General features: G+C 33.1%; 2 protein-coding genes and 2 pseudogenes across 3 annotated transcripts; 2 read left to right on the top strand and 2 right to left on the bottom strand.

The window, feature by feature from the left end:
* The first annotated feature begins 2,282 nt into the window (after positions 1-2,282).
* LOC146919779 (mitogen-activated protein kinase kinase kinase 20 pseudogene) lies at positions 2,283-4,811 on the top strand (annotated as a pseudogene). The gene has a single exon (XR_015010688.1). The product of XR_015010688.1 is annotated as a mitogen-activated protein kinase kinase kinase 20 pseudogene (transcript).
* A 4,866-nt stretch (positions 4,812-9,677) lies between these two features.
* Positions 9,678-13,973, top strand: LOC146919778 (mitogen-activated protein kinase kinase kinase 20 pseudogene; annotated as a pseudogene).
* Positions 13,974-15,360: 1,387 nt separating this feature from the next.
* On the bottom strand, positions 15,361-18,464 carry LOC146919777 (uncharacterized). The gene is made up of 5 exons (XM_085713186.1): positions 18,326-18,464; positions 16,779-18,215; positions 16,645-16,691; positions 15,673-16,558; positions 15,361-15,590 (listed from the first exon to the last, which is right to left on the bottom strand). The coding sequence occupies exons 2-5, from the start codon at positions 18,201-18,203 to the stop codon at positions 15,492-15,494; spliced, it is 2,457 nt and encodes an 818-aa protein (XP_085569312.1). The 5' UTR covers positions 18,204-18,215; positions 18,326-18,464; the 3' UTR covers positions 15,361-15,491.
* A 1,185-nt stretch (positions 18,465-19,649) lies between these two features.
* On the bottom strand, positions 19,650-20,822 carry LOC146919776 (uncharacterized). The gene is made up of 2 exons (XM_085710618.1): positions 20,628-20,822; positions 19,650-20,523 (listed from the first exon to the last, which is right to left on the bottom strand). The coding sequence occupies exons 1-2, from the start codon at positions 20,737-20,739 to the stop codon at positions 19,940-19,942; spliced, it is 696 nt and encodes a 231-aa protein (XP_085566744.1). The 5' UTR covers positions 20,740-20,822; the 3' UTR covers positions 19,650-19,939.

The following is a 20,822-nucleotide window of genomic DNA, read 5'->3' as shown; positions in this document are numbered from 1 at the left end:
ATAGCGGCGCTATAGCGGCCAATAGCGGCCGCGCGGTGCGGTGCGGTCCAGGACCGCTATGCAATAAGCCATGGCGTAGCGTTATGAGATAGCGGCGCAATAGCGGCCGCAACACTGCATAGCGGTTTTGCACTCTTGCACCGCTATTTCATTTTACGTGAAAATACAAGATTCTCCTTGGTTTTAAATAAAAAACAAGGGTATTTTTGTCATTTTCGTCAAACCCTAATTAATAACTTCAGTTTCTCTCTTCCTTCTTTCATTCTTTACGGCGCCTTTCAGATCTGTACGCATCTGCTCTCTCAAAAAACTTCCTCTCTTCATTAAATCTTCTCTCAAAAGCATCAGATCTGTACCCTAAAAAGCATCCTCTGTTTTGTTCATCCTCTATTCTGCTCTCTGTTTCCTTATTTTTGTTGTTTTTGTGGACAACACAGTCATGGCAGCTTCCGCTTCTGGTGTTCAATCAAACTCTGTGTCTGTTGACTCATGTGCTCAAAGACATAAGTGGACCGGTGATAATCTCGACATTGTTTGGCAATTTAATCACTGGAAGGATCCCAGCTTCTGGTGTTCAATCAATCCTAAATACTTTTATAGCAAACCAGAAATTGAGACAGATCCCAAATTGCTGAGAGGTTTGCATAAATGCATTGAGACACTTTGTGAATGTAATGAAGTGGCAGACTTGGTTACAACTCAGTTGGGACAACTCAGAAGTTACAAGTGATATATGTTTGTTTATAATTTATAGTATTATTTATATTTTTTTTTGAGAGAAGTTTATAGTATTATTTATATAATTTGTCCAAAAAGTTATATGAAATAGCGGTCATAGCGCTAGGCGCTATCCCGCTATAGCATTTTTGGGGTCGGCCGCTACGCGCCGCTATCCGCTATTAACTACTATGTTAATTAGTATACTACTTTATGCAATGTAGATATGGATGTGTTTACCTTTTATGTATAAATCAAAAAAACATAATGACATTGATTAGGAAAATAATCTATGTAGACTCAACGCCCAAGATATAAAAAAAAAAAATAGAGAAAATGATGTGATAATTGTGATATATTGATGATGCGATTAGAAAGAGAGATAGAGAGGTAATCTGTGTAATCAACTCAAGTCCATTAACACCATTTTATTTCAATTTTATTTCGGGCTAAAGTCAAACCCGATTCATGGCTTCCGGAATAAAGATGGGTTTACATGATGGATCAGATTATGTACACGTCTAGTTACTTAATTGATAAAAGTTGTATCTTGTTTTAAAAAGGTTATGTTATTGATTCATTATTGAATTATTAGGTTAAATTTGAACAAAATCTTTCCTTTTGGACGAATATATAAAAATCTGTTACTAACTGGTTGATTTTCATTAAGTAAAGAAAAACGTGTTAGTTTTCAAAAGTTTATATAAAAGATAAATAATATGATTTTTTAAAACAAAATAAATATATAGTTAATTAAATAAATATTAATTAATAGTTACAATTATTACATCCTAAAAAAGATTGTGGACCTATTTATTACGGATTAAAACAAAAGTGATTTTAACACTAAAAAATTGAGAGATTACTTTTTAGAGATTTATTGAAAAAATCAGAATTTATTTTGCAGTTGTCTACCGTGATAAAATTCACTTTTTTAAAAAAAAAAAATCATTTAGTTTGTTTTGATACAACTATAGAAAAGATATTTTTTGTTACAAAATTAGTTCAATCTTTTGACTGATACTTTCTCTCTCCTCTAATAAAATCTAGGGTCCGTTTGGATTGGCTTTTGCAAAGCCAAAAGCAATTCTATACAGTTCCAAAAACAATTCTACAATATTCCAACATGTTTGGTTTGGCTTTTCAGAATTGCTTTTATCCTCCAATAGCAATTCTCCATGAAGCTACAAATCCTAGCTTCTAGCTTTTCTAGAATCAATTCTCCAATAAATTTTATATTTTATTATTACAACCTATTATTTTCCTTTATTGCCCTTTATCAATTCTCCTTCTTTATCAATTCTCCTTTAGCTATGTCTATTTTAGTAATTATAAATTCAAAAGCAATTTTGATCAAAATCATCCAAACAACATTTTGTTTGTTTAATCAATTCTACATAATTGTATCCAAACATAAATCAATTCTCTCAGAATCAATTCTGTCAGAATCAATTCTGTCAGAATCAATTATATTCAAAGCTGAACCAAACACACACTATTTTTGAGAAGCTATTTTTAACAACTTCTCATTTGAAGCTATTTTTAGATTTTCTTTTAGATTTTAATTTTTTTAAAAAAGTTGTAAAAAACGGACGCAATACTCTTAAAAATGATTTTTTTTTTTTAAAATGATTTTTTTCTTAAAAAAGCCATAACAAACGGTTTTAAAGTTAAAATTAGGGGATGACAAAATGGGTTGGACTCTTCAGGTTGGCCCGTTTAACCCATCATTTTTAGCGGGGGTGGGTTGAGATTTTAAACCCGCCGCAAGTAGGGTGTCCGCTCCGCCTAACCCGCTAAAAAGTAGGTAGGTGACGGGCGCGGGGTGGGTTGGCCCTTTTGGGTTGATATGTTAAAAAGAAACTCTCTTTTTCACTTCTTTTTATTTATAAGTCAAATCAATTTTTCAATTTTCACTTCCATATATTGGGGGAAAATTCAATTTATTTTATCACATTTGTTTCATGATTTTAGCCATATATTTTTAACAGTTATTTATTGATAACTCATGGAGTTTTTATTTTCAATGACTTATTGATTTATTAAATTATTATAGAATTTTAGAAGATGTAATTTATATGTTTTTTTTTAAAGAATGTAATTTATATGTTTGAATACTTATATATTTTAATTAATATATTTTTACGTTGTTTATGTGAAAATTTTAAATTGATATTTTTTTTTAAAAACATAGACGGGTCAACCCGCCGGTCCGTCATAAAACGGGGCGGGGTGAAATTTTCAACCCTATTTCTTTAGTTGACTAGCCCCGCTCCGCCACTTTTTGGACGGGTTATTGACGGGGCGGATTGACATTTTTTGCCATCCTTAGTTAAAATTGATTTTTTTTGATAAAATGATTTTTCTAAAATTACTAAACAAACACTTAAAAATGATAAAAGTGAATTTTTATAAATAAAAAAAATAGTTATTTTTCTAAAAAAATCTAAAAGAAACGGAAGCGTGTTTGAACTTTCCATATATGGTAGGAAATATTAGCAATCTTATGGATAAATCAAAGTTTGGATCTTTAAAGAAGGGTTATTTTTGTCAAAAAATAACAAAAGATAAAATTTTAAAGAGTTAACAAACCCATCCAATTTGTAACCAAAAAAAAAACCATCCAATTTTTCCCTAAAAAAAAAAAAAAACCATCCAATTTTCCGACTTGCTGGCTAAGTTAGTTTTAGTTATTATTGTGCACTTAATTAGCAACTGTCTTCTGTTAAAATTAAATCTTCTAAACCGACTAACAATACCTTTCAAATATTTCCTAACCCTAACCTAATTCCCGCGGCAATTCATATTTCATAGCAATATATACCAGACGCGACAAGTCACGTCATATTTCATAGGGTTGCTCAATTGACAGTACTGTTTTATTTCCACCTCAACAAAATATAGTAACACACAGAAACATGAATTGGAATTGGGTTCGAGGTGAGATGCTAGGTAGTGGCGGCTTTGCCACGGTCAACTTAGCCACACATAAGGATTCCGATAGCTTTCCACCTCTCACCGCCGTCAAATCTTCAGATACATACAACTCCAGTTTTCTCTTAAGCGAGAAACAGATACTTGACAGTTTAGGATCATCTCCACATATCATTAAGTGCTTTGGTCAGGATCGAACTTTCGAAAACGGCGAAGAGTGTTATAATATTTTTCTAGAATATGCTGCTGGTGGTACTCTCTCCGATCAACTCAAGAATCATGGTGGTAAGTTTCCGGAGAATCTTGTTCGTCGTTATACAAGGTCCGTCCTTGAAGGACTCAAACATATTCACGACAAAGGCTTTGTTCACTGTGATTTGAAGCTGCCAAATATTCTTGTATTTGATGATGGCGAAGTTAAGATTTCGGATTTTGGCCTTGCTAAGGAGAAAGGCTTCAAAAGTGAAAAATGGGAATGTAGGGGAACTCCGATGTATATGTCGCCGGAAGCAGTGAGTGAGAGTATTTATGAATCGCCAACAGATATATGGGCTCTTGGATGTGCCGTTGTGGAGATGGTTACTGGAAAATCTCCATGGAATGTAAGCTGCAAGACAAATATGTGGTGGTTTTTGTCTCATATTGGAATGGGAGAAGAAATACCGTTGATTCCAAATGAATTATCAGAAGAAGGGAAAGATTTTCTTCAAAAGTGTTTTGTTAGAGATCATTTGAAGAGATGGAGTGCAGATATGCTATTAAAACACCCTTTCATTTGCGATGTTTCGTTGACAAAAGAGTTAAAGATTAACGAGTCATCATTGCCATTCCCATCTCCACGGACACACTTCGATTTTTTGCATTGGTCTTCTTCTTCAACCTCAACGACTCTGCCTCCTAATTTAGAGTTGTGTGAGTCTGAATTTGAGCATGGTTTTCCTTCACTGGCAGAGAGGCTTCAGCAACTAGTTGTAGATCATAAACCGTCAGATTGCTTAGAATCGGATGGCTGGTGTGTTGTTAGGTCAAATTAGTATTAGTTGGGCTGCAAACATTCATTGTATTGATGCCACACTGGCAAGTGTAATTTGATTTGTATTGATGTACAGATACCTAATTTGATTTGTTGTTTTATGTTAATTGAGGTTTTCAATTTCCTATTTTATTGATTTATTTTCTCTTCTTCATGCGATGATTATGAACGAACTTGCTAGAATTCTAGAAACGGTGAATTGTTCTCGTAACTTTTAAAAACAAAAGAAGGGTGAAGTTCTTCTAAGCAATGGGCACCTAATTTTAGAATGATTATAGAAAGACTATATTAGATACTTTATATTTCTTAAAATGAACACGTAATCTTTGCAAGACTATAACCTGCAATGTCCAATGGCTGTGGCGTAGTCAAGTTTCGAATAGCTTCTAGCTTATGGGAGCTTCTCAATTAAAGTAAATTAATGGTTCTTCACTTATAGAAAGTCCTATATTTATGGTGAAATTAAATGAAATGACTTTTAAAAAAATTGAGATGCAGAAGTTAATTACAACTTATACAAGAAGACATTAATTGAAGAATTCATTGGAAGATTCTTTTAATATTTCTTAATTCTTCACTGGAGAGTTAAGGCCAATAATTTTTTTATCTGCTTCTGCATGTATGACATTTGCGTCTGTTGACTGGTCATGAGAAGTGGAATTCCTAACTTCTGTGCTGTTGCGTTAGCTCTCAGAGATCTAGGGTATGTCAAGATGTTTTTCATGTTTACCAATGTCACTTGATTATATCGATTGCGTAGCTATTTGAACTCTTTCGCTTTCTCATTTTGCTTCTGTGAGCTGCTTCCTTATTGCTAAAAGTCTATTTATTCGTGTATCCTTAGTAGTCTTTCTGTGGCATTCCTGTTTTTTTTTTTGCAAATGTTTCTTTTTGTTGAGAAGCCTTTACCTATGCAGATACAAAGCAGTTGGTATTAGACTAGACTCGGTGACCTTGCATATTTGTCTTGTGAGTCGAGGAAGTTCTTTCGTTTCATTGAGGAGGAATTTGCCCGGTTTGGGGAAGATGAGTATCACAGCTAGTAATGACCTTAATGAGGAAAACTTAGATGCTTTAAATAAACAGGTGAATTTATTTGGATACTGAAACTTTTAGCTTTTTTCTTATACTCAAAATTATAGAAAATTACTTCTTGGTTATTCATTATACTAATTTTTATTGCTTACTCAAGCACATACTAATTTTTGGCAAGGTGCATACACTTTGTCAGGTAACAACCTAAACCTGAAGTTTTGCATTTCATATGATTGTTTCTTCATTAGTAAGTTCGTATAATTGTCTGCCGTTTTCAGGCCGTTGTTGATGATATCCCCTCCAATACGAAACATAATGATATCGTCCTTGAGAGTAGATTGTTTGGAAATAGGGAGCACTTTTTGATCTTCTTCCAGAAGTCTCAGTTTCAGTTTGACACACTCCGTCGTGCTAAGTATTCCTCCATGATGATCCTCTACCATCTACACAATCCTACTGTCATGACTCAAAATGAACACCAGTTAACTCAGCATTGTTCAAAACAAGTTATGTCAATCTGAGAATCAGGCAGGAGTCAAATGAGGGAACGGTAAAAATTTAATTTTCTCGATTTATTGTTTTCATTACACATTTGTCCTAGACTAGATTGTTGATCATACTTACTGACTTACACACAGATGGTGAAACTGCTGAACGTTTTGAAGCATGCATCTCAATGCCGCCGCCGCACAAGTAATGTTAAGCCATGCTCTCATCCAAACTGTTCTCAAATGAAGAAGTTGTTCTATCATGCCAGTAAGTGCAAAATTCGAGTAAATGGGGGCTGCCAGCATTGCAAACAGATATGGTTTATACTAACCGCTCACTCCAGGAATTGCAAAGACTCGGAATGTAGAATACCACGCTGCAGATGTATTACAGTTACAATTCTACACTACCTAGAGATTTCGATATTCTATTTTCTGAATTATTCTTTTACTAAACTATGCATAAATATAGTTATTCATTTCACAACAGTCTTTTTTTTTGTGGCTAATCTATGCATACTTATTCTTTTAGAATTATGTTGATTTTGCAGTGATCTGAAGAAGCATGTAGAACGGAGATCAATGCATTCTGAATCTTTCCGTAGAGCTGAAGTTTTGGAAATCGATGGAGCAGTCGCTGGCCAATGAATCTTTGTGAATATATAGAGTTCACAATAAGTGATTACTTGCCAAATTCTATTAGCTTTGATGGAGCATATTAAATTTCGTTGAAGCTAAGTGCAATCAGTTTAACATAAGTGTTGTGATTTTCATCTTTCCTCTTGTGTATATAAATTTGATTATGTGTATACATAGCCTTATTATTCATTCTCTTAAAATAAGAGATTCAATTTTGTGTTGTTGTGAATATATATTCAATGGTTGAGAGCCTAAGGTCCAACTATTCAATTTAAGTCTCATCTTTAAGAAACTTGAAATTAGAGGATCAATGTTGCATTGTTGTGAATGTATATTCAATGGTTGAGAGCTAATTAAGCTCCAACTACTCAATTCAAGTTTTCATTGCTTCTGCTGTTCTACATCAATTTAAATGTTTGATGGTTTTACATTCATGAACAATTATGTCAAAAACACAAAGAGGAGCTCAATGATAAAAAAAATATATATTTGTTGCCATAGTTTCACTGCAAAAAGTGACACTCCAAAGAGATTCTTGTTATTCTTACTTTGTAGCTTTTTTATCTCCATTTCTTTATGATCAAATTTTTTGTACATAATTTAATCATCTAGATCCAAAGCTAAAAAAAACATTGTATTAAAAGTTTGATATGATATGTAAAAAATAGATGAAGACTTTATAAAAGTTTTGATATGATTTCAAAAGAACAAAAATGTAATTCAGTTTGTGTAAAAAAAAACAGATGTAATCCCGTTAAAAAGTATTAATCAGGAAGAAAAAGTTACTTATTAAAAAAAAAGGAAGAAAAAGTTATAATTGTATCTTATTTGATTTGATTTAATATCTTATCAAATCTAATGCTACTAATCATGAAGAAAAATATAAGCTCTTATAACATATTTCATGTATATTAAAAAAAATCGACAGTGTAGTTAATGTGCCTATTTGAAAATATTAATAAAATGTCCTTTGTGTAGCTCCATCCCAAAATAAACAATCTAGTTTGACTGTGTGCATTATTCACATGATTTACTTTGAGTATATTTTTATATTATTATATAAAGACAATTGGTACCAAATGTTAGATTTGCCTCAGTGAATATTTTTAAAATATTGAATTTTTATAATTAAAGATATTAAAGGTCAAAGATATGTGTGCATTGACATGTGTAAAACAATCAACTAATTAGTGACATGTGTGCATTGACATGTGTAAAACAATCAACTAATTAGTGATATCCAGATAATTTAATTTAACTGTATGTGATATCAGCCTCCTGGTTTCCCCAAAATGTCAAGAAAAATGCTCTTCTCCCAACAAGTTTTGTTCACTCCCAACTAAACTTTCAAAAATGCCCCAAGCGTGAGTTAAGTCAAGCATGTGTTAAACCAGTGTAACTTAACTCACGCAGGGTTATACACCTGAGTTAACTCGCGCATGAGTATTTTGACAAAACATACCCAGGAAAAACCAATTCGCCCCCAAATTGCAAATTGATTCAAAAATTAACACAATTAGATGAAAAATTCTCAAAACATATCACAAATCGTCAAGAGATAAGGATATCATATTTCTTCTAAAATCTTATGATATTTTGAGTCACGTTTCCAACACCACTCACCAAAATTAACACAATTAGATGAAGAAAGAGCTTTCAAGATTATTCAAGTGAAGTCAATCTATTGTAATCGATCCACGATTTGTGATATATTAGAAGGGTACTATTTTTCAGAATCGATTTTCAATTTGGGGGAGAATTGGTTTTTCCTGGGTATGTTTTGTCAAAATACTCCTGCGTAAGTTAACTCACACGGGGATATTTTGGGCAGTTCGGTTGGGAGGAAACATTTTTTGTTGGGAGAAGAGCAATTTTCAAACGTCAATACCGTTCCAAAACTAATACTCACAAAAAAAAAATAGATTGGTAGACATCTGTTAATGTGTACACCCATTTGTATTACTCTGCAAAATTTCAGTTATTCAAATATATGGTTTATGTGACCACTATTTTTCCAGCATTTTGAAGCTGAAAAATGTGGTCACGCAACTAAAATGTGCGTGACTACTATTTTTCCACTTAATTAACCAAATAAATAGTGGACGCACAACTAAAAAAAGGTGGTCACACAGACTATATATTTGGTTAACTTTAATTTTTCAGAATAGTACAAAAGGGTGTACACATTAAGGGTGTCTACATATCATTGTTTTTTTTTAAGGGTCTACATATCATTGTTGATACTTGTATGGCTTCCTGGCACTTATATTTCCTTCACATATGAATCCCTTGTTAATCATCTTGGGTCCACAACCCAACTTCTTTTTCTATGATAGCCCAATACACCAAATATTCTTGTTGTTATGTTTCTATTCATACCTCCTTTTTCTCATTAGGCTAGACAAGTGGCACATTAATTTCTTCTCATTCTCTTAAGCCTTAAAAGCATGTTGCACTAATTGACCAATAATAATAATAAAACACTATTTGACACAATAAATCAGAAATGATATTTTATTTAAAATGATTCTAAATTAAATATTAAACTATTAAAAATTGACTAAAAACTCAACTAAAAGTGACTCCAAAAATAATGTATGATTGTTTGTCATCAATATCTCATGGTGGAATTAATGTTTGAATAAAGATAAAATTTTTATTTTGTTAGTTCAAAAAAATTTGTTCCACAAGAGGAGCAGGAAACCTATATTATCTTCAAATATTTCTTTTATAAACAAGAGAGGAAACTCTTCGAAACTTGCTTCATACTATTAGCATTTAATTTCCTCCTACAAAAAAAAACCTAGATAACACACCAAACCGTAACGATCATGAATTGGGTTCGTGGTCCTTTACTTGGAAGCTTCACAGCCGTCTATTTAGCCAAACACCTAAAGACTCAGTTACCATTCCGTCTCTCACCGCCGTCGAATCCTGCAATCTTCACAACTCATATCCTCTCCAAAACGAGAAACAAGTACTTGATCATTTAGGATCATCCCTCACATACTATTTAACTGCTCAAGCGTGTGACGTCTATTTCGACATGACCTCAACAGTCACCTAAGTGAAGATAGTGACGACCATGAACATACATGAACTCAAAATCACACTACAAATAGTCAAATCACCTTTAGGTATGACTATTCATTCCATATCCCACTTAAACCATGCTTAAAACTAGGCATTACAACAAAACACGTGCTCGCGGTTGCCTGCCCACACCTATCCCAATTTGAAGGGTATTCTCCGTGCTTTGACTGGGTTTAGGTATGAGTTTGAGTTTTTCCTTTTTCGATTTTTTTTGGATGGTTTTTTCTCTTTTCAAAACTACCCTCAAATAGTAAATTCAAATATTAAAATAAAAGCGTAACAAACATGGTACGAGTATATATATATATATATATATATGTGTGTGTGTGTGTGTCCATTTTTTTTCATTTATCCTTTAAAAAGTGTAACAAAATAGATTAGTATATCTATACTTACTTTTTCATTATCAAAATTATACTCGTAAACAACTTTTTCTATAAATAAAAATTATATTTAAATTTTAATTAAAAAAGTTAAATCCCATTAAAATAGTAAATATTCCACTACAATAGGAACAATATTATATATGAAGATGATAGAGATTTTGGGCTGAATTTTTTTATAATTCAAATTACACCCTTAAACAAAATTTTCTTATATTGTTTGTGTTATTAAAAAAAATAAGGATTTATATTATAATTGTTAAATTACTATAGTTATTGAAAAAGATAAACATTATTTTTTGAGTTTGTTACAATTTGAAAGTCACAAATATTTGTACTTATAATTTTAATCAAAATCAAAATTTCATATGAAATACCGTTCATAACTTATACGCGTTAGGGCAATAAAATTAGCGAAAAGACGGTCATGTGAGTGCAAAATATGGAGCCTCTACTTAATATTACTTGCATCACTTTTAATTCAATATTTTCTACTTTTTATTGTAATGTTGAATATAACAATACTTTTGATAAGAGTACTTAGTAATAAAAAAAATTACTCAAACCCATTTGGCGTTGGCCTAGTGGTTGGCTTGGAATCTTGGAGTGTGCTCCTCTCAAGGTCTCAGGTTCGATTCCCTCTGCTGCCAATTTCGGTTCCATACAGAGCTTTGCTCTGGCTTAGAGCGGGGACCCCTTCCCCTCAGATTAGTCGGTCCTTGGATCGACTAATCCAAAAAAATACTCTATTTTATTTATATATTCTTCAAAATAAGTGTGAAATGATCAAAATGGTAACTCAAAAAAAAAATAGTTATAAAACCTTACAAAAGTTGTAGGAGAGGGGAAGTAATATGAAATCTTTGTGTTCAAAGTAGTAATTGCAAGTATTATAATTTATCCAAAAGAATGAAATGTTATAAAATTTTATGCGATAATTTATGAAAAAAAGAAACAGTTATAGTAAGGTATAATATAATATAATATAATAAGAGTTAAAATTCATATTGTTTTTTTTTATTTATATATAATATTCATTATCACATCACATGCATGACTCTAAAATACATATTTAATACATGAAAAATAAGAATAATGGATTCAAAACTTATGTATGTAGTTGGTTGTGAAGTTCTTGGTGATTCATGTGTGTGTAGTTGCTTAGTGGTGTTTTTGGTGATTTATATGAATGACTTGGAGAGTCATCTTTAACTTTAATGATATATTCCTTCAAAAAAAAATTTAATGATATATTATTTTTGTTTCCATCATTACTTTAATTAGAATTTGTAGGACTTAAGTTTCCAAAAAATATTTGTATCACTTAAGGGTCTGTTTGGTTCAACAGAGGCGGAGGAAAGATTTTCAATTTGGGGGGGGGGGGGGGGGGGGGGGGGGGGGGGGGGATCGGGACAATGAAAAAACACTACCAATTGGGGGGGGGGGGGGGGGGGGGGGGGGGGGGATTATATTGACCTCAACCTTTTAAAATAGACACTTGAGTTTTCATCAAATGCATGAAATACTTCACGATCTCGAAAGTAGTATCGAGCCAATGGAAAAACACTACCAATCACCTCACAATCCCAACAATTACACCCACTATAGCCATTTTTCAAAATTTCATCAATTTTTAGTCACAATTTCAACAATTATTAAAATATTTTTGGTTGTTTGTTTTTGTGTTGTTGCATTGCCAACTTAGTTAAGATGACAATCACTTTTCTGGATGTTATATCTTGTACCCCTACAATTAGCCATTTACCCCTACAAACCACACAAAAAGTCTATTTTATCCCTTTTGTAATTTGATTTGACCCCCACAAATTTTTGTTCTGAATTGAATATCAAAATTATGAACTGGAAAGGTAGACATTTGATCCTTGCACTCCTCGGTGACTAAATCAAACAATCTCTCTCAAAGCCATGGAGTTTGAATTATAACCATAACCCAAAGTATGAAAAGTGAAAAACAATCATGGATTATAGAGAAAAATAACAATTAGATTATGAAGGGAAATAATTTCTGGATTCGAGATCTTCCGAAAAGAAAAAATAAAGAAACTGAAAAATGAAAGGAAGGATGTATTTGCCATTACTTTGTGATTGAGATGCCAAAGAATAAAACAAAGACTTTATGCCTTCATGTTCGTATTGATCGAAAGATCTGCAATAATTTTGTATAATAGTTATGAAAATTGATTCTCCATAATACATGATTTTGTGTGGAGGAAGAAGCAAAAACAGTAAATTAGCCCCCGAATGACATTGAGGATTGGTGAGGAGGAGACTGAAGCTTGGTCATTCATAGAATCTGCAACTCCGACAATCTATCAATGAGTTTTCCTATTCACAATTTTGGCTTTGAAAATTATTTTGTGGGGTGGAGTCGAATAAAAAAAGGGTAAAAATTGTCATTTTTTGAAGTTCGTAGGGGTGAAAGATTAATTGCATGTGTACACGGTATAATTTCCTCACTTTCTTTGTTTCAAAACACAAGTTTATATATTTAGAAAAATATCTAAATTCATTAAACATTTTAATTTTCTATTAGATTTTCAGATCAACCAGGTTTTCAATTATTAACTAAAGCGAAAGGGGAAATATGGTTTCCGGGACTTCTTTTACTTTTGTTGAACGTGGGGACACTAAAGTGAACAGACATCAAATTTAGAAACACCATGATATTGCCTTGACCTCAAAGCAACCATATCTTTTGAATGAATGAAAACGGTTGAATTTCAACTCATTGATCTAGGGATAGGAAATAAACTGTCGATAGGCCGGTAGTTTCATATTACTGTGTATTACTATTTCCATGTGTGACATATATATCACTATCAATTTTATTTTAAAATTTTGTATTAATTACAAAAACTATTTTTAAAAAATATCACACCTAATATAACATAGTTTTTCTGACATTGAAAGATCGGGTCTCACATTCTTTTACGGCACATGAGATTGGGAGCAGGTTCCTTTTCTTGATCAAAAAAATACCACATATTATCAAGTGTTTTGGCTAAGATAAAATTGTTGAAAACCGTGAAGAGTATTATAATATTTTTCTAGAATATGTCAGTGGTGGAACTCTCTCCGATCAACTCGAGAACGACAGTGGTGAGCTCTCGGAGAACCTCATTAGTCGTTATACGAGGTCGGTTGTTGAAGGACTCAAGTATATTCACAAAAAAGGGTTTGTTCATTGCGATTTGAAGTTGGTTGCCCAACATTCTCGTATTCGAGAATGGAAACATTAAAATTTCAGATTTCAGTCTTGCGAAAGAGACAAGGGTTGAACAAGGTGAAAAGTGGCGATCAAGAGGAACTCCGGTAATTATGTCACCAGAAGCGGTGAATGATAGTGTGTATGAATCGCCGACGGATATATGGGCTCTTGGTTGCGCTATTGTGGAAATGGTTACTGGAGAATCCGCATGGAATGTGTCGGATATGTTGATGTTGACGATTCGAATTGGGGTTGGAGAAGAATTACCAAAAATTCCAGATGAATTATTACGAGAAGGGATAGATTTTCTTGAAAAGTGTTTCGTTAAGGATCCTTTGAGAAGATGGACGATAGATCTGCTTTTGAAACATCCGTTTATCTCCGATGTTGAAAATGTTTCAGTTGTAACAGAGTTAAGTTGAGGAGTCGCCATTGCCTTCACCGTTTCCAAAAACTTAATTCAATATGCTCATTGTATTTCTTCTACTTTTACGACATTGCCTCCTATTTCAAAGGAATGGAGGAGTGAATAAAAAAATAAAGAGCAAATTGCACTCACCTCCCCTGAGGTTTTATTAAAAGACATTCACCTCCCCTCTAGTTTAGAAAAAACATTAACCTCCCTTAATTATATCATGATTGTGGCACTTTCCCCCTTGGACACTAACAGTGTTACTTTTAACGGTGCACACCATAAATCTCTACCTTCATCTTCATTCACGGTCCTGCACAAGCACAGTGGTTCAAAAGACGTTGTGTTTATAAGTTTCCTCCAATTTTCACTATTTCTTCATCTATTTCTTCATCGCTACAATCCTCTTCGGCGTTTACATGTTTTCTCCAATTTTCATTATTTCTTCATCTCTTCAACTTTCTTCCTCGTTTTTATTTTCTGCATTTTATTATTCAAGTTTTTTTTTTTCACACTATGAAATTCAACTCTGTGCATATGAATTTGGAGCATAAGGTGTTTGTTGATTTGTCTGAGTGAAATTTATTTGTTTTTTATCGAGTATCATCAAGCAATGGAACTGAAGCTTTTTTTTAATCCATGGAACTTTAAATTGGTAATTGTGGGGGAAATAATAAGATATTATGAAGACATGGTAGTTGTTTCTACAATGTATAAAAGGAGCTTGAATTAGGATACATACGATTGATAATTGTTTGTTGTCCTCACTAAAATATTGGCAACTAATAGGAACATCCATTTTGTCTGTTATCCATTTTGCTTGTTACTCTTGGCATTACTTGTTATTGGCTGAAAAATTGGCAAATTGATAGATATTCATGGAATAATTTTGTGTGTTACCTTGACTAAATAATTGGCTATTTGAAAGAAATTTCCATTTGGTTTGTTATCGTGACTCATGACATAAGATTCTTATGGTTTCAACTTTCAAGTGTCATCATTTGTGTAAACCTTTTCTTTTGACCAAGAAAAATATATTTTCTCGAGTATTTCTCCTTACTATTTCTTGCAAGGGTCCTTAAATTTCAATTAAAACTGAACAAGCCAAAATAAGATTCTGCCTGTTATATAGCATGCCTTTTCAATTTGTTTTGCACATGGTTACAGTTATGGAAGCAAATTTGGTCTAAAGTTTGAAACAGATTTGGTTTGCACTCATAAAATTGAAGAAGCAATAATATAACAGTTATATCATAGCAAAGACAGTGTTCTATCTGCACAACAAAAAAATTGTAGTCCATATTTGGAACTAAAACCATTGATAAAATTCAAACATATCCAAAATCTATATGATGACAATTGATTCCCAAATCCAAAACCAGCAACAATGTCAAATTTACCATTGGTTCTCCCAACAATTAATGTGAAAAAACAATCACAATATCCAAAATACTAATATTCTTCAAATAGACAGTTCTAAAAATTAGGTTCCTTCTTATTGTTGCAGAAAGCAAATGTTTATCTCCTTTCATTGAGTAACTTGGCTACTCAGTTGCACTTGACTTGGAGTTTCTTGTATTTCATTAGTAACTTGGCTGGTAGTACCACGTCTGACCTGCAACTTTTTCTATAAATACAACATAGATGTCAATATTAGTCCAATATAAAGCTAATCAATAATTAAGGTTAATTACAAATAGAAATAATACCTGTTTTTTAGTTTTATCTCTTTGACATCCCAACTTATTATGCCCAAATTCACGGCAGTTCCCGCATCTAACCGTGCTTGATCTTCTTGCATCATGTGAAGCTGTTGGACCTTCAGTAATACCTCTCTTCCTATTAGTTTTCGGCCTTCCAGGAAGCCTCTTCATTGCCGGAGGATCAATTTTCCCATAAGAGCCTCTATTGTTGGAATCTAATTCAGGCATGGGATGTATAATCTCTGAGTAACACAAACTGTAAGTTGTGGTAGAATAAGAATCATCACAGAACATCTCCACATTAGCTCTCTTATATGCAATGCATGAACATGCATGCTTGCATGGTAAACCAGTTAGCCTCCAATAACCACAATCACATACTCTAGCCCTCAAGTTCACCACAAAGGTGGTAAACCCATCTTTTACTCTAAACTCATCATCACCAGCATATGTGACTTTACACATTCTTCCATCTTGCATTGAAGTGTCTAATACTTTTCTGACTTTAGGTGTGATAACATTTTCAAACCCACACCCTTCTTCATATCTCTTTTGAAATCTAGCCATCAACCTACAAGTAATAGACTCAACCATCGACAAAATTGTCTTCTTTCTATCATTTCCCAACCAGTTGTTAAAGGACTCCGATACATTATTTGTTACGTGATCAGATTTGCACTCAGGGTCTATAGTATGTCTAGCCCACATACTTTTGGGTCTTTCACTATCTAACAACCAATTTGCAGCCTCGTTGCTCACCTTTCTAAGTTTTTCCATGGATTTATCAAACATAAACTCATTGTATGCCATTGCAACATTCCAAAAATGTGTACTTAGAAGCAACGTTCTAAATTTTAATTTGAAATTGCTTAGCAAATGATTACAACAAAACCTATAGATAAGAGACATAAACAAACAATTAATAGAATGGACAAAAAATATGTTCAAGAAAACATATAAAGTAAAATAGTTAGTTACCTATGTTTGCCATAAGGAAATATTTCTGAAACTGCATTATGCAACCCCTGTTACACAAGTATTTATAAGTAGGCAACCAAGTATGATATAAAACTATAAATTAAATTGAAATTAACAAATTAATTTTCACCAACCTTTTGCATATCTGACATGATTGTCACTTGTCTATCTTTCCATTCAGAAACAGAACTCAATGAATCGCGTAACAAGGATAAAAAAAACATCCACGAGTCCTTGCACTCAATTTCAACTACCGCAAATGCAATTGGAAACATGCCTTTGTTTCCATCAATAGCTACAGCTGAGAGTAATACTCCACCATATGGTCCTTTTAGGTGACATCCATCAATCCCAAACCAAGGCCTACAACCCCTAACAAATCCATTTTTCATTGCATTTAGGCAGACAAAAAACCTCTTAAACTCTGGATTTTTGTTGAGTCTGGGTTCCAACTCTAGCTTTATGATAGATCCTGGGTTTGTTTCGAAAGCAGAAAAAGCCCAAGCTGGCAGGTCATTATAAGAAAGTGCATGAATACCTTTATTATCTTGTTTGACCTTGTTTCTTGCACGATAAAGCTTAGTTACATTAGTTGGTTCTATGCCATACCTATCCAACAACTCTTGACTCATGCTCGCATAGCTCATATTTGGCTCAGCTTTCAGTTTACTCTCTAGCTTTGTTGCAATCCAAGTAGATGTGGCATTTGAGTTCTTTGGTAATCTTATACAAGAATGCACATGGTTATATGTCTTAATCTTGTATGTTTTCCCATCAGGTGTAGGAGAGGCATGAATCCGCCAAGAACAACCATCTGAAGCACATTTAGCAGTTACTCGAGCCTTTTCATTTTTAATTCTTTTGATCTCAAATCCCTCTTGTATAACAAAATCTCTAAGGGCAGCTCTAAACTCATCCACATCGCCAAACAATAAACCTTGTTCTAATTTCACTTTTCCATCAGATTCATGGTCAAATAATTTCCCTTTCATACCTCTATCAACATAAATAGGCACTTTATCTTCATCAGAGTTTTCATAAGCAATAACATCATATTTTTCTTCATAATCACTTAGCCCGTCATCACTATTCTCATTTTTCATTTCTTCTTCATCTATATAGCTAGAGACAGAATCAGTTTCGCCTCCTTCATTTTGTTGAGGTTCGGCGGTCATTTGCCATTCATCATCAGACTCACTAGTTACTATTTCAGGTTCAGCTCTATCAACTTGATTATCATTAAAATTCCTCAACATAACATACAAATGAATGTAAATGCAGTTACTGTTTAATTTGAACATATCAAGAATATGAGAATCCGTATTAATTGGGATTCTTATATGGCTACCTGGATGGCAGAAAGAAATGGAGAAAGGCAAACCTCTGTCATCGTTGCATCCAGTGGGAACATCCAACAATCTAGAAATATCGTCGATCAAATCAAGATACGAGTAACGGTCAGGATCAACATTTCGTAGTGGCAAAGTTGCATCCCCTGCATAATGTAGAAGCAAATGCACACATCCTGGTTCTGGTTCATCATGCCTGTTATTCTCCATCTACTAACCCACCTTAAACATAACCAAACAACAAAATATGTGAGAATTTTGGGCCAAAAGTGATTAAAAGTTGATAAGAATGAAATATTGAACAAACCAGATGACAAAAGATGGAAAAATACCGTGCGAGATGATGTCTATGATGGCTGGTTTTGTATGTTAATGAGAAAAGATAAAACCCTAATTGTTGTTTATGAGTTAAAGTAGAAACAAGAAGCAAGAGACAAGGGCGAGAGGCAAGGTGTGTTTTGGTGGAAAGCTGGTGATGATACGTCAGAGTGAAATGAATTTTGATAGCATCGTTTCATATTCTTGACTTTTGGAAGAAAATACAAATTAGGGTTTAAATTTGGATGTTTGAGAGTAGCAAGGAAACGTCAGTCAGGTTAACGGTGTTAAAAAAAGGGAGGTGAATGTTTTTTCAAAACTAGAGGGGATGTGAGTGTCTTTTATTAAAACCTCAGGGGAGGTGAGTGCAATTTGCTCAAAAATAAATCATGTTGGTTCTTTCTTCTTTTTTTTTATAAAGCTAGAAATAGTAGATTACACGGATTTATTGTTTTGACGCCAGGCTACATTTAATTGATTGTTGGATAAATTGTCCACAATTCTTCGAATGCAATGTAATCTAGAATTCTCTTACTATTTGTTTTCATCAACATATTTCTTGTTCTGTTCATTGTAGTTTTTATTTTCTTTACTCCCTAATTTGCACAAGAATTTCCATTTGTTAATTTGTTTTTAACATGCAAGAGTCAAAATTCGAACCAAAACACCCCATTTATTCATGTTAAACATCTTTTTTTATAAAATACCTTAAATAAAAGTCTCATCCTTCTTAGGAAAGTTATTCCTAGAATAAATCTAGTAAACTTTTGAAATAAACACCCCTAAAATTCTTATTGATTATTAATTTTTTTAAGGGAAAACTCTTATATTGAATAAACCCCTACAATTTGACTATCTTATATCTATCCTTAGATACTTCCTAAATAGTAACCGACATCAACGAATAAATAATGATGACTAACCTATATAAAAAAACAAAAAAAAAAATTTGCGAACAAGAGATTTTAATCAAATTGGATGGATCGTTGAGTTTGAGTTGAAATATTTTTTTTTAGTTAAAATCTTATGAACATACGATAACTTTTTTTGAGAGGGCATATACAATAACTCTTTAAATATTTATTTTGGCGTTTTCATTAGGTGATCATTGTTTTATTTTTGGATAGAAATTAGGTGAATGTGTACCAAAAAAAAAAAATTAGGTGAATGTTATCAAGAAATTATTCTTATATTTGTTTTAGAGTAAATTTTGATATTGAGTTTTTTAGATTATCATGAGATAAAGATTTTTTCTACAGACTAATAAAATAAAATAAATATGTAGAAGAATATTCCTTAAGTTTCTATTCAAAAACAAAATAGGTATGAACCTTAAACTTAATTCAAAATTTAAAAAGAATATTATTCATGCTGAAATAATGATTTCAGAGACTTATCATAAGAGTTTTGAGTTTACAATCAATCATCAATAAATAATAATGCTTATAAACACACTCCACTCCTAATAAAAGAGTACTATACTTCACTAGAAACATGTTTGAACTTTCCATTTATGGTAGGAAATAGGAATCTTCAAAACATAGAGGAATATCTTATGAATAAACTGACTGAAGATTGAAACTTTTGGATAAACAACTATGCAAGCAAAAAGATACATAAAGCAATAGTTAGGTTGTTGTTGTTGTTGGGGTGTGCCATTCAACTCTAAGGACGAAATTGTGGTATTCAATCCCATTGAGTGTTTCAATAGCACTCTGAGCAGCTTCCTTGGTGGCAAACTTAACAAAGCCAAAACGGCCACTAAGGCCATCGGCAAAGCCAAAACGGCCACCAAGGCCAGTGTGTTGAGCAATAGCAACATCGGCACTGATGACATGACCAAAAGGCTGGAAAAGTTGAAGCAAATCAGGGTTCCTTGTCTCGTACGGGAGGTTGCCTACGACCACCAGAAAAGAATTCTTGTTCTTGTCATCGTCGGTCATCTCTTCCACAAAAGCCTTCAGCCATGGAGGTACAAACATACCCGCAATCGGAGGTATATAATCAATACGCATAAGATGCCATGGATAAACAGTATTAGGATCACTTCTTGTACGAGGAAAACTGTCATCAAACTCAAGCTCATTGCCAAACATACCCGCAATCGGAGGTATATAATCAATAGGAATAACTGGATGATAAACAGTTTGACAACAATGTCTTGGACAAGGAAATAGAAAACTGTCATCAAACTCAAACTCATCCCCAAAACCTGTAGACAATACATATCATTAGATTCATCGACATGAATGCAAAATAGTGAAAAACTTGTATCGGATATAAATAACAGAAAAAACAGAAAAGCAAAATCCTTACTATCATCATATTCAAACCGCCATGAGGGATCGGGATCGTGAACTGGAGGTTTGAGCGTAGTGCCGACGTCTCCACACCGTGACTTCACCAGTTTCACCTCAATTGGTACCATGTTTCCAAGCTCTTCTTATCTTCGATCGGAGAATTGAGTTTTTTTCTTGCGTGCGTTACTTGTGGTATCGAATGGATGAATGT

Source organism: Medicago sativa, chromosome 5, assembly GCF_051527215.1.
Source record: "Medicago sativa cultivar Bolivia chromosome 5, Bolivia_mono, whole genome shotgun sequence".
Taxonomy (NCBI): domain Eukaryota; kingdom Viridiplantae; phylum Streptophyta; class Magnoliopsida; order Fabales; family Fabaceae; genus Medicago; species Medicago sativa.
Note: the sequence above shows the minus strand (reverse complement) of the source record. Positions and strands in the feature narration are given on the sequence as shown.

Bases quoted from the DNA above. Each gene is read 5' to 3' on its own strand.
- LOC146919777 (XM_085713186.1), bottom strand. From the start codon at position 18,203: ATGGAGAATAACAGGCATGATGAACCAGAACCAGGATGTGTGCATTTG. The intron at 16,692-16,778 runs GTTGGTGAAAAT...CTTGTGTAACAG, and splicing joins TCATGTCAGATATGCAAAAG to GGGTTGCATAATGCAGTTTC. The intron at 15,591-15,672 runs GTATTATTTCTA...TTGTATTTATAG, and splicing joins GAGATAAAACTAAAAAACAG to AAAAAGTTGCAGGTCAGACG.
- LOC146919776 (XM_085710618.1), bottom strand. From the start codon at position 20,739: ATGGTACCAATTGAGGTGAAACTGGTGAAGTCACGGTGTGGAGACGTC. The intron at 20,524-20,627 runs GTAAGGATTTTG...TATTGTCTACAG, and splicing joins GCGGTTTGAATATGATGATA to GTTTTGGGGATGAGTTTGAG.